Source organism: Sinocyclocheilus rhinocerous, unplaced genomic scaffold (assembly GCF_001515625.1).
Source record: "Sinocyclocheilus rhinocerous isolate Xijiao unplaced genomic scaffold, SAMN03320098_v1.1 scaffold1405, whole genome shotgun sequence".
Classification (NCBI taxonomy): domain Eukaryota; kingdom Metazoa; phylum Chordata; class Actinopteri; order Cypriniformes; family Cyprinidae; genus Sinocyclocheilus; species Sinocyclocheilus rhinocerous.
In genome coordinates, this window is record NW_015645543.1 from 1,527,172 (window position 1) to 1,541,739 (window position 14,568).

A 14,568-nucleotide genomic window follows, 5' to 3' on the forward strand; every position below is an offset into this window, starting at 1 on the left:
CAAAACATTTTGTCAGTATTATTGACATTTTCAAATAGGGAACTTAAAAGTCTGTTCAAAGCTTCAAAACTTAAAAGTCTGTTCAAAGCTTACTTGGCAATTATGAAATACTCTTCAAAGCTCTGCATTGTTTGTTTGTTTTTACAAATAATATATTCTAATAAATGTTCATGTATTGTTAAGTCATGATATATGAAAAAAATAAGCTACAAATGTAAGGTTGATGGCACAAACAGAATTATGAATACATTTTTTATTTCATTATGTAGAATTAAAATCCATATAAATTATGTAAGTGCAGTTTTACATACATTTCATATAAAAATAAAACATTAAACATTTATTGAAATAACAATAAACATTAAAGATACACAATCTATAGAGTATTTCCAGTATAACAATAGATTATATCCTTTATCAATATATAAATTGTCTAAATCTATTTCATTTAAAAAATAACATTTATGGACCATGGCAAGTCTGTGAATATCTAATATAAATACAGTAGTCAACATTTGAAGTGGATCAAAAAAATTCAGCATAGTTGTCCTAAGACAGGAACGGGTATTGTTTTGGTTTTAGGACAACTTTGATGAAAGGTTTTGATCCACTTCAAATGTTGACTAGATTCATGTCTATTTTGTGATTTGGAATTGGATTTCAGTAAATTAATCTTTCTGTAATTCTTTTTGTATTTGATTAATTTAACGTTATTGGAATTTAACGTTAAAATGAAATGCTTTTTCAGCTAAATAAAGTGTCTTGACAAGTGCTTTGTCAGAAATGCACAAACCGATACAAAATGTAATATTGGACATTTTATGAAGTTATATTACATGCACTGGCATATTGGGGTTTAAGGAGAGTGTCAGTAACAGCCAGCAGCTATTAACCAGTAGCATTTGGAAAGCTAAACAGGATTTAGCCTGGTCAGTCCATGGAGGGGAAGCTTAGGTTGCTGCAGGAAGTGGCATTAGTAAGGCCAGGGGTTTTCATCCTGTGCTTAATGCCATAGTATAGTGCTGATGACAATGTAAAAAGGCACTACTGGTCAAATTAGATGTTAAACCAACAGCCTTGAACCCAAGGGTCTTAACGGGATAGTCCACAAAACTGACTATTCTGCCATCTTTTACTCATCCTTATGTTGCTCTAAACCTGTATGACTTTCTTTCTTCTGTGGAACATAAACAAAGATATCAATGTTGCTTAACCAGTTTTGGTTACATTGCAAGTTGAAACTCTTTGGTTACCAACAGTCTTCAAAATATTTTCTTGGTGTTCTGCAAAAGAAAGAAAGTCATACTGGTTTTGAACGACATGAGGGTGAGTAAAAGATGCCAGAATTTTCATTTTCATTTTCAATCTGTCAGTCATTTAGAAAAAAAACCCTGCAAATTACAAAATCCAAAATGAGAAGCATCTCATTCCACATAAACACTTTATTTTGTTTCTCTCATGGTTTTAATTTCTCTCCTCACAGACAAGTGAGCAATTATGAACAGGCCTCTACTTACAGTACATCAGAGTTCATTTAGATGTCAATTCTGTTTGAAACAGATAAAATGACTACAGTATAAATAACAGCTGTAACAATTGTCATGTCACATGACCAGAAAATGTGCAAAAATGAGCAATTACAAAACATCTATGAACAAACAGATTGTCAAAAATGCTTGTAGGTTAGTTATTTTAGTCTGATTCAGTTTTCATTTTATTAAACAGAATTTTATCTCAGATTATTTTCTCCATTGTCAGGAACATATCCAATATATTTCAGTTCAGTACCAAAGTGCAAATTTTTAAACCACTGCTATTAAACATGTTGCTCTATGACAAATGGTTTGACTTTGCCTTTACCAAAAGTGAAGTAGTATTTAAATAAACAGCTGAAAGCCTGGTCTCTCAGACCATATATAAGAGGACTTAAACATTTGGGGAAAATGATAAACATTAAAAAGCAAAAATACATCACATTCAATGAAGTCATATAGTCAGTATAAACAAAAGTGGCTTCTTGGATAACTCCAACTAAGATAGATGCAGCACAGAGTCCCAGTTGTATTAGATGCAGCAAAACAGTCTTGTTGGCTTTTTTGGCTGACATTTTATCACAGGCGGCTGTTTTAGCCACAGCTGCTATAGAGGCATAAGTAAAGATAATAACAAAACACACAGACACGAAAAATATGCATGTGAAAGCTATATCAAATTTCTTATAGATCTGAAGTCGGAAAAGAGTAGTTCTTGAGCAGAACAAATGCATTGCTGTGTTTGTAGAATCAATGGCATAGAAAATAATCATCTCAGACAAACACTGAATCAAACCCATCATCCAAACAACACCGATAGCTATGTGAGTTATTCTGTAACTGGTGATTTCTGCATGTCTGAGAGGAAAGCAGATGGCCACATACCTCTCCAGTGACATTAAAGCCAGATTTATAATAGAAACCTGAAAGAGAGCTTGTGCAGCAATGAGAAGAACAAGACAGACATTTTTCATAATTAAAATCCTACTGACAGCACATATATACAACACTACACTCATAAAGAGATTGAGCGTATCGACCCAAAGCATGTGACCAAACAGAATATAGCGGGATGCCTCCTGAAAAACAGTCTTTTTCCTCAAAGTGAAGAGCATGACCCCATTGACATAGAGGAAACTAACACATGGGGTCACAAACAAAAACGCCTTCATTGGTGCATCTCGATCCAGAACCAACAGAGTCTGAGTGAGGTTAGTTTTAGATTCATTAAAATTAGACATCTTCAGTAGCATAAGACATCAGATCAAGATGCTGTTACAGAACACTGAATAGAGTAATACTGCAATCTCCAAAGTCCTGCAAATCTTCAGCATGCGCTTCCCTCACAGGTGCTGTTGAAGGCACAGATGGCAGAGCATCACATTTTAAATACTGTTAAACTGAATCCCAGTGGGTGATTTGTGTATGTGCGTTGTGCATTTCACTAATAGCTGTCAGACAACATAGCGTATAGTCAGAGGCGGCCTTTGCTATTTGGAGGCCAGTTTCAAAGAAATAGCTGGAGGCTCCTCCTCCTTGAGAAAAAAAGACTGAAAAAAAAAATACTCTATGCAATGTGATTGCAATTACGTCATTGTCTGTTATATTTATAATTTTTACCTCATATTTCACTAATAGACTACTTATAAAAACTGTCTACCACTGAGCTTTAATGATGATGGTTCTTTCAACAGCACTAGTTACCGAATCACTACTGAAAACAAAAAACGCATTTGATCTTCGCCACATTTAGCCCCTCAGCTGAGGGCAAAAAATAAAAATAAATGAACAGGTATTAGATAAGGGATAGAATAGGAATTTAGTAATATGATATGAACATGGATAGGCTACATCAAGAGGAAATTAAACTGTGACATCTAGAACTTGGCTTCTGCTAAAGCAAGTTTATACTTATATAGCAATCTCATAACATAAAGACAAAATAAAATAATAAACTGAATGGAAAAATTAAATTATACTTTTAAATATGAAACTAAAACCAGTTAAAACCAGTAGGTGACTGCATGTCACTGTTTCAAGGAGTGAGTCGTTAAATCTCACAGTCAAATGACTCATTCAAAACTGCTGATTGGTTTAAAGCAACTGGGAGTTATTGAACCATTCATCACTGTTTCAAGGAGTGAGTCGTTAAATCTCAGTCAAATGACTCATTCAAAACTGCTGATTGGTTTAAAGCAACTGGGAGTTATTGAACCATTCATTAGACCGATCGGTTCAAAGACACAGATTCATTAGGTAACACCACTGTGCGTTTAAAACTATTGTAAAACTAAACTATTGGCGAATCTGAATATAAAATGTAAGTCACCTATATCAGACTTATTGTTTATTAGACTGTTGTACTGTATAAAGCGAATAACATCTGTGCTAATATTCGAGAAAATAAAGGACACCTGCTCATATTATATTGCTTACGTCATGCTATAAATATTTAAAACAAGAACTCATATAGGGACATTTTTGCTCCATAGCTTGAAGCACAAACACTGTTGTAAATTATCAAAATATTTACCACAAATTCTTATGAGGGCCATTTTTGTACTTTCTCACTTGGTAGATGTCATGCTACTTGTTGATAAAATTGATGAATTGAAATTCCACTTATGACATTACTATTAAAAGAAGACTAAATGGAGATCAACAAGATGTATGTATAGGCCAAGAGAATGTCTAATTGTAGACTACCGTTCAAAAGTTTTGCCAAATATTATTTCAATATAAAATAACCGTTTTCTATTTGAATGTAATTTATTCCAGATGGTAATGCTGAATTTTCAGCATCATTACATAGCATCATAGTCTTCAGTGTCACAAGATCCTTCAGAAATCATTCTAATATACTGATTTGCTGCTCAAGAAGCATTTCTTTATATTATCAATGATAAAAATGACTGTACTGCTTAATATTTTTGTAAAAGCTGTGATAGATTTGTTTTTCAGGATACTTTTACAGTAGTGTATGTTTTATACTACAATGTCTCACACTCATAATGCGAGGTATCAGGACTGTCAGTGAACCCAATCAATCAATCAATCAATCAATCAATCAACCAATCAATCAACCAATCAATCAATCAATCAATCAATCAATCAACATTAGTGTCAAGTCATGTCACTTTAATTTCTATAGCACTTCAACACAAATCAGATTCACAGTGATAAACCAGAAACTAGCAGAATCAATTCATTAGGGCAAGCAGTCTTGAAGGATTAATCTATATCAGGACTTTTCTCACAGTGTCGAGTTACCCCTCTACACTTGTAGGTGACCAGTCTTTGTGAAGGTTTTTTCCTTTAAACACTAAATCACTGTGTTGTGTTTTCACATTGCATTGCACTCACAGCTTTAAACTCAAGCAAACAGTCAAACACCCTGCCTTGGAAACCAGTTTTCCAACTCACTGCTAGTTTCATATTGCTTGCAGCATTCTGCCAGGATTTATTTATTGAGTGGTTGACTGTTCATTATCTCTTCCACACTGTAGATTAGTTGTAAATTGGATGACAGCTTAATAGCAGATTTTTAGAAGGCCTGAGATGAAATCCGCTAAATAAGGTCTGACAACATTATTGGTCAGTGATGACTGTTTATTTTATTTCTCACAGTGTTTTATTTTCTGTTGTGACAGCTGACACACCTCTGGGCGAATAGTTGCAAAAAAATATTGATTAAAAGAAAACAATAATAATTAGGCTCCAATACACTTTCTTGTGGCCACATTCTACAGAGCAAACAATTCCTAGCATTAACAAGGCACATATGACATACAACAATGCCTGTTTCTGAAGAAAAAAGTATTTTCTTAATCCTTATTTGTGTCCCTTTTTTAACCAATAAAAACATCTAAACCAAATTTAACACTAATATAAGTTACTAAGGCTAATGTCTGTTTTATAACAAAGTCCCTTTAAAAGGGTCATATGATGCTGCTAAAAATAACATTATTTTGTGTATTTGGTGTAATGAAATGTGTTTATGCGGTTTAAGGTTCAAAAAACACATTATTTTCCACATACTGTACATTATTGTTTCTCCTCTATGCCCCGCCTTTCTGAAACGCGTCGATTTTTACAAAGCTCATCGGTCTGAAAAAGCGAGGTGTGTCTTTGTTTATAACTGGTTTGCTTTTTGAGACCAAATATGAGGTAGTATTTAAATAAATAGCTAAAGGTCTGGTCTCTCAGGCCATGTGTATAAGAGAACTTGGTTACGTATGTAACCCTCGTTCCTTGAAGGAGGGAACGGAGACGTTATGTCGACTGACGTTAGGGGTCTCACTCGGGAGCCCCAATCACCTCTGAGCTTTAGAAGAAAAGGCCAATGAGAATTGGTGAGTGGAATTTGCATGCCAAGTCACTCCCCCGTACATACGGGTATATAAGATGGCGGCGTGCATCCACTCATTCAGGTTTGTGCTGAGGAGCCGAGACGCATCCCGGCATTCAGCACAGTTCGAGGTTGTGGCATGAGGGACGTAACGTCTCCGTTCCCTCCTTCAGGCAACGAGGGTTACATACGTAACCGAGAGGTTCCCTTTCAGTCAGTCAAGTTCAATGTTACGTCGACTGACGTTAGGGGTCCTTATGGAAAACGCCACAACCCGAACTGTGTTACGTAATTTGAGAATGCAAATGCTGACAGGCAAGCGTGTCAGAACAAATGTTTCTCAAATCGTAACCTTCCCAACGCCCTGTAAGCCAGATAAGCGGGCCCACCAGGGGTGCCAGTATTTCCCATCGGCAACCGTTGGGGGGGCAGAGCACAATGACAGAATGAAAGGTCATGTGAAAACTAGGAAATGAAGAAATCAAGGGGAACACGGTGGAAGCCAACCGTGGCAGAACTGAGACATCAATGCCAGGTCCGGAGAAAATAAGGTAACTCTCTATCGGACGCAGTAACAGACTTCTCTGCCAAGTCTGCAACTGCGGGGCAACGGAGGACCCAGAGTTCACCGGGGGGGAAGGAATCTGGGAAAAATCGCATTTATCCTAACTAGAAATGGCGCTGGACATTATAAGCTGGACCACCTGAGGATGGAGTCTCCATTCTCCGGGGAGGGTCAGCTGTCGTGAGAGCACATCGGCCGCACAATTGAGCTCTCCCGGAACATGAACAGCACGCAGCGATTTGAGCCGCGAGGAAATGGCGGGCGAGTTGCGACATGCGACGGGAGCGTACACCGCCCTGGTGACTGATATATGCCACTGTCGCTGTGTTGTCCGTCCGGACAGGTACATGCTTGCCCTGCAGCAACGGTCGAAACCGGCGAAGAGCAAGCAGCACTGCTAGCAGCTCGAAGCAATTGATGTGCCACTGCAGTCGAGGTCCTGTCCAGAGCTTGCTCTTCTCCCAGTTGACCTGAAGCCCCAGATGGCTGAGGTGCTGACGCACCAGATCCCTGTGCTCACACAACAGATCTCGCAAGTGAGCCAGTCGTCGAGATAGTTGAGGATCCGGATGCCCTTCTCCCAAAGCGGGGACAGGGCACCTTACACCAGTTTCGTAAAAACGCGGGGAGACAGGGACAGCCCGAAGGGGAGGACTTTGGATGTTTTTCACGTTTTGGTGAGCTCTTCATGAACCTCCGGGAAGAAAGGCACTGGGGCGGAGCGTGGCTGGGAGTCACGTCCGGAGCCCAGATACCAATCGTGGAGCCTTGAGCACTCTGGAGAAGGTGGAGAGTTCACCTCCAGCCCGATGCTCTTGGCCGCCCGGAGGAGCATGGTCGTCGACTCAGCCTCGGACTCCGACTGAGCAGCCGCTGCGGCGGGGGGCTGTTCAGCAGAATCTTCAGCTTCTAAAAACGATAGTCCCTCCTCTGATGCAGCCATAGACATCTTATCCTCTACTGGAGCCCCGAAAGAGACGCTGGGTCCGCCATGGGACGAACCGGCGCCATTTGCCGGGAGCTCAACGGGGCTACACTGAGAGGGGCCGGACTTCTGTGGGGGCTGGCCTGACGGAACATTCTTGACCGTGATCCTCAAGTTACCCTTGTCCCTAACCAACGCAGCCGCAGAGTCTTTACGACCCGACAAACTGGGCTGGGTAGAGCCAGAGGGAAGCCTCATTATGAATGAGAGCCGCGACCTTTACGTAGCCATGGACATGCACTCACAATGTGGGCACGAGCCATCCACGAACACCGTTTCAGAATGCTTACGGCCCAGACAGGTGAGACAGCGGTCGTGACCATCGTCAGAGGTAAGGAAACTACCGCACCCAGAAGCACACGGTCAGAAAAACATCCCAAAAGACACTCTCGACAACCGTGCTTGCTGTAGGAAATTGCTCTTTTAGGCTGGTTTGCCCAGGGAATGACCGCGGCACTTATCTGTGCGCATTCAGGGCGATCTCTCCGCTAAATGCAAAGAGAAAGCTGAAGATTCTCCACAGCCGAGAACTCCTGCAGCTTGTCAGATGGTGAAGCAATCAGCTCCGAAGCACAAACCTGAATGAGTGGATGCACGCTGCCATCTTATATAGATGTGATGTGATGTGATGTGATGTAGTATTTAAATAAAGAGCTAAAGGTCTGGTCTCTCAGGCCATATATGAGGGAACTTAGACATCTTGGTAAAATCATGAACACTAAAAAGCAAAAATACATTATATGTAACAAAGTCAAATAATCAATATACAAATATATTGCATCTTGGATCACTCCGATTAAAATGGATGCAGCACAGAGTCCCAGTTGTATTAGATGTAGCAGAACAATGCTATTGGCTTTTTTGGCTGATGTTTTATCACAGGAGGCTGATTTAGCCACAGATGCTATAGAGACGTATAAAGATTATAACAAAATACACTAACACAAAACACACACACACACACACAAAATAGCAAAATCCAGATTCTTATAGATTTGCAGTCTGAAAAGAGTAGTTCTTGAGCAGAACAAAGGCATCACTGAGTTTGTGGTATCAATGCAAAAGAAGATAATCAACTCAGACAAACACTGAATCAAACCCATCGTCCAAACAACACCGATGGCCATGTTAGTTCTGCTGTAACTGGGGATTTCTGCGTGTCTGAGAGGGACACAGATGGCCACATACCTCTCCAGTGACATTAAAGCCAGATTTAGTAAGGCAACCTGATAGAGAGCTTGTGCAGCTGCAAGAAGAGTGAGACAGACATTTTTCATTATAGTAATCCTACTAACAGCACATACAAACAGCACTACACTCATAAAAAGATGGAGCGTATCAAGCCAAAGCATGTGACCAAACAGAATGTAGCGGGATGCCTCCTGAAAAACAGTCTTTTTCCTCAAGGTGAAGATCATGACCCCGTTGACATGAAAAGGACACATGGAGTCACACTCAAGAACGTTTTCACCGGCGCATCTCGATCCACCAGTGATACAATCTGAGAGAGGTTCAATGTAGAACCATTAAAAGCTGACATATTTAAAAAAAAAAAAAAAGACATGAAGATGTTGACCACAGACGCTGGTATAGCACACCCACTCAGAATAATTCTGCAATCTACAGTGTCCTTGTAACTGCAGATCTCCAGGCTTGTGTGTTGCTGAAGGCACAGAGAGAGAAAGATCAGAGTGCTATCACAGCATCACAATTTAAATATGGTTAAACTCATTATGTCATGTAAGTGTTGAATCCCAGTGTCTGTTTTGTGTGTGTGTATGTGTTGGGGGGGTGTCTGTGTGTGTTTACCCTATCCCACAAAAGAAGAAGAAGAAGAAAAAAACATTACAAAAGCATGTGTTGAGTTATTTTAGGACCATTTACTTGTCTTGCACCTTTTTTTAAAAGTAATTTAAAGTCAAATTTCTGTGTTAATTGGTGTATTTTGTTAATGAAGTTGTAATAACTTAATAAAATTGGTAACAACTTTTGAATGAAAATTATAATGAAAACAGGGCTGTGGATTTCTTGTTCCCAGCATTAGTGTTTAACACTGTTCTGTTTGACATTAAAAAGAATTTCTGTTATGTTTTTTTTCTTCTTTTCGTCTTGTGGTTACCATTATGCTAAAGAGTAGTGCTTGTGTTTGGGTTGTGAGTGGCTACAGATTAATTAGTTCTGGGGCTGCTTCTCAATTTGTCAAAACAATTTTTTTTGAGTAATCAACTTAAATATTTGTTTATGCTACAAACTAATTTCCAGTAACTCAGTGTTGTTGGTTGAACATAATTTCAACTTAAAAATGATTGATGCAAACTGTTGCGTAAATTTTGTTGAGCCAAAACATTTTTTTTGAGTGCAGCACCCTGTTGATATTATTTCAACAGTGAAAAGTGCTTAAAATGTTGAGAAATTTGATTTTTTTTGGTCATTCTTCATTCTTCACATACAATAATCTATGTAAAGTATTTTTTCATTTTTAAGCAAAACGCACATATGAGCACGGCTAAAGAGGGTATGAAGTGGAAATTGGAATCAACTTTTCATCCCTATTGTAACATATATCTGAGTGAAATGAGAAAGAGAAAATAAAATGTTAATAAAAATATTATTTTGTCCATAGGGAATTGATTTGTTGTCAATACCTTATTTCCCTGCCAAAAACATGAATTTTTTTTTCATGTTTTTGAAAACATTGACTTGCTTTAAAAAAAAACTAAAAAAAAAAAACTGGTTTCTCGCACCAGACAAAATCACTTGAACATTCATCATGAATAGCGACTCAAACCCATTAAAGCCACTGTATGTGGTTTTGTGTACTTCTGCAACTTTGCAGCCCCCTACAGTTAAATCAGTAGAATTTGCTATCGTAAATTTATCACTGTTGTAATTACAGTGTATGGCTGTACCAACATTCATCTTTTTCCTTTTGAAACAAAATGTGAAGTAATATTTAAATAAACAGCTGAAGGCCTGGTCTCTCAGACCATATATAAGAGGACTTAAACATCCTGGAAAAATCATAAACACTACAAATCAAAAATGCATCACATTCAATGAAGTCATATAGTCAGTATAAACATAAATGGCTTCTTGGATAACTCCAACTAAAATAGAAGCAGCACAGAGTCCCAGTTGTATTAAGTCAACAGATACACACAACTTTGTCAGCTGATGTAGCATAATTGCTCTCAGTTTGATACACAGTTTCAGGTCAGAAAAGTCTTAAACCAATTTTAATGTTAAATGACTTAAAATTGTTTCTTTATGTAGGCCTATATTACACTGTAATATACATAATAAGAAAAAAGCCTGTTTTACATTTAGGCCAGATCATATGCAACAACATTGCGCAGGTTTGCTGCATATTTAAAAGTTTGATTTATACAGTACCATAGCACTATGTCAGCAATCAAGTGGTCAATAGCAACACTTTATTTTCTTTCATTGTTTTATTGTCTATTATAACAGGAAGTCTAACAATAAGTCAGGCAGTAAATGCATTAATATACACTCTCAGAAAAAGTACAAAAGCTGTCACTGCAGCGGTACACTTTCAAAAGGTACTAATATGTACAGTACCATTAAGATACTAATATGCACCTTTTGGGGGTAAATAATGTACAAACTTTTTGCACTTGTATTTCACTTAAGGGTTTGAAAATGAAAACCCTTGTAAAACTCTTTCCCATATTTGTGATTATATTCAGAGGTTTGTTCTGACAAACATTTTAATTGAGATTTAATCTCTTTGTTAGATTGCAATTATTTTACTCTGGTTGAACTCCAATATCTCATCACACAAGATCATATTTTGCAGTTTTAGAAAATGATCTCTTTATCTCAATAAAATGAAAGACAATATTATTAACTAAAGCACTTTAAAGAACATCGTAACATCAGTTAGATAGTAAACTATTTTACAACCTCCTGCTACTAAATGTATGTCTGTATTACATCTGTTTTGCCTTTTGAAACCCAATGTGAAGTAGTATTTAAATGACCAGCCAAAAGCCTGGTCTCTCAGGCCATATACAAGAGGACTTAAACATCTTGGTAAAATTATAAAGACTACGAAGAATACATTAAGTTTACCGAAGTATTAAGGTCAACACGAACATAAATTGCTTCAAAAATGGGTTCCAATAAAAGGGATATGAGACCAAGAACCAGCTGTAACAAATGTAGCAGAACAGTCTTGTTGGCTTTTTTGGCTGACGCTTTATCACTGGAGGCTGTTTTAGCCACAGTTGTTACGGAAGAGGTCTGACACAACAGGTTAGTTTATATACAAAAGCGTTTATTAGGTCACAGTGAGTACTGGTGTCGGGTCCGGAGGAACTGATGGTGAGGGAAAGGTCCGTGAGAGAGTGCAAAGGATATGGAGAGTGGAGTAATCCGAGTCTTTGGCTTGATGGAGGCTGGAAGGGATTCATCACTGCACTCGTAGAATCAATAGCATAGAAAGTAATCATATCAGAGAGGGGCTGAATCAAACCCATCATCCAAACAACACCGATAGCTATGTGAGTTCTTCTGTAACTGGTGATTTCTGCATGTCTGAGAGGAAAGAAGATGGCCACATACCTCTCCAGTGACATTAAGACAGAAAATTACACATTGTGCCTTTAATTGATTGACTGGAGCCTGAGGGTGAGTACATTTTCAGCAAATGTTTAATCGTTTAAAGAAATTCAAACCATTTGAGGAAACTGATTGCATTAAAATATTTAAGTGTAAAGAATATTTATGAATACTGTGAAGTTATTCCATTTGAGTCATCAAACTAGCTAGGTAGCTGGCTTGCTAGCAGTAGCACAAATGCATGTGATAAAGTAATTAACCTCAAATTTTGATTTCCAATGTGAATAAGTCCATATAAATGCACTGATTTAATCTCATTTGCACTGAATATTTGCATTTAGAGTGACAAGGCCAACAAAATTGTGTTCAGTCACTATAATGGCTTGTTTTATAGGCCTCAGAACAGTGTCAGTAGCCTTCCTGCAGGCCTCTTTCAGTACTCATCAGTACAGGTGAGGCAGTTATTATGCTTTCTAACTTGTGATGAAGTGAAGGTGACTGCACTTAGATCACTTACTGATGTACTAAACCTATGCTATTATACCTATTACCTAATAATTAGCAGTAATAGTAGAAGTAAAAACAAAGTACGCATTCACACCTGCTGTGTGTGAGAGAAAACATTTTTTAAGAATTTAATTTTTATTTTATTTGCCTAGTGAAAAATAAATATACTAAAATGTATTTTAAATACATTTATTTCATGCTAAGTATACTACAAATACATTTACATATTTATGTACTTAATAAAAATACCCAGTTGTATTTTTAAATTGGTATACTTAAAGTCTGCTAAATTGGAACAACTAATTTTGTACTTAATTCACTTTGCAGAAGTAGTGCTGAAGTCCAACTACAGATATACTGGGTTATATTTGATTGTGCTAAAGTGGAACTATTGCAAGGTACACTTGAAATATCTTGCATTTAAAGACTGATATTATTCAAAGATCATACAATCCTCATAAATAATGGCATTAAAAGAAATGTGCATTGTGAACAAGTACTCAAGTTTAATTGTGAATTTTATATCAGTAAGTCTTGAGCGATAAGTGAGTAAATGTTAATACATTTGAACTATACTCAGTATGAAATAAATGTATTTTAAATATAATACTTTTTTACTATGGTTATTGTGTGCTTCAAAATAGGATATGCACTTACGGTGTTGATCTGAACTCTCATAACCACATCATGTCAATCTTGGAGGTTACAACAGAATCCACTCACACACAGTCCCTTGTGTTTCCATTATGAGTCTCATTAAATATTTACTATTTGTCTGTTTTTGTACAAATGTGGTCTCTGAGGCTTTGAGATGTGGCGTTGATGTCTACCTGAGGTGGATACTTTGGGCCACAGGGAGAAGAGAACCTTATGTTTGGCACATGTTGTTATTGAGTGCGCTGTGTAAACATCAAAGTATTAAATAATCATGACATCTTCAGGGGACGTTCTAAGAAGATGATGACAGACATGCAAAGAAATGTATTTTACTCTCCATTTGTCAAACAAAATACTAACGTAAAGAGCTAAATAACAAAGTTTTCAAAAAGATAAACATGATCTATTAAAAGACTTGAAATTAACCTTTTTTCTTCTTCACTATTCAAAAAAAAAAAAAAAAAAAACGCACATGAACATGCTATGAATATAGCTATTCTTACATATGAAACATTCTACTATAGCCTACTTAAGCCAACAGAAGGACAAAAAGAAACAGTTATAATGTCATAACTGGATGTTAAGTAGAACTTTAGTGGAGCTGTCATATAAGTTGCTGAATTTAGGCCAAAACATTCACCATATAGCTAGCATTTTATGTATCCTAAATGCACAAAATAAATAATATTTGCACACTTTTCAGGGTTTCTCATCATATGGCTCATGTTTAATCTTGACTGCACTGTTATCTAGTTCAGTAAATTCTGAAAAACTTTACTCTTAACAATATTTAGTGGAGGTGGAAATGTCATCGCAGCTGAGAGACAAATTACTGTAGGTCATTAAGTCATTTTTACACATTTTTTAAAAAAAGGTTTATGTTTTTATAAATTGTTACAATGGTTATGCATTTGTTTAAATTATCATAATAATTTATGTTGATATTTTAATGATTTTTATGATTACTTTATATGGGTTTTTACATTTTAACAGTAATAAAGGCATTTAAAAAGTATAGCAAAAATAACTGATTATAGCATTAATAAAAAATTCAATTCTATTTTAATGTGACTTCCATATAATAAGAAAATAACCAACCAACCAACAAACAAACAAACATCAATGTATTCTAACAACTTTCAAGTGCTTGTTACACATTGATATACAATGTATAAATATGTTTTGTAGAAAGGGAAGGAAAGGTGTTTCCATTTTTGAAAGGTGAGCCTAGTATGCGTCATGCGTGTTACAGAATTATGTAATTTAATTAGGCTACAAATTAAATGTAACTAATCTGTTACAGTTACTGAGGAAAAAATGTGTAATTTAAACTACAGTTATGTTAACGATTTTCACACATACAGATTTGATTAATTTCTTTACAAAATTG

The 14,568-nt window shown here is 36.8% G+C and overlaps 1 protein-coding gene and 2 pseudogenes across 1 annotated transcript; all 3 read right to left on the reverse strand.

Annotated features, from left to right (window-relative positions):
• Positions 1 to 1,816: 1,816 nt before the first annotated feature.
• On the reverse strand, positions 1,817 to 2,773 carry LOC107706459 (olfactory receptor 8K5-like). The gene has a single exon (XM_016510170.1). It carries the CDS (start codon positions 2,771 to 2,773, stop codon positions 1,817 to 1,819), a length of 957 nt encoding a protein of 318 aa, XP_016365656.1.
• Positions 2,774 to 8,035: 5,262 nt separating this feature from the next.
• LOC107706422 (olfactory receptor 4C15-like) lies at positions 8,036 to 8,970 on the reverse strand (annotated as a pseudogene).
• A 265-nt stretch (positions 8,971 to 9,235) lies between these two features.
• On the reverse strand, positions 9,236 to 12,031 carry LOC107706423 (olfactory receptor 6Q1-like; annotated as a pseudogene).
• Positions 12,032 to 14,568: the final 2,537 nt, after the last annotated feature.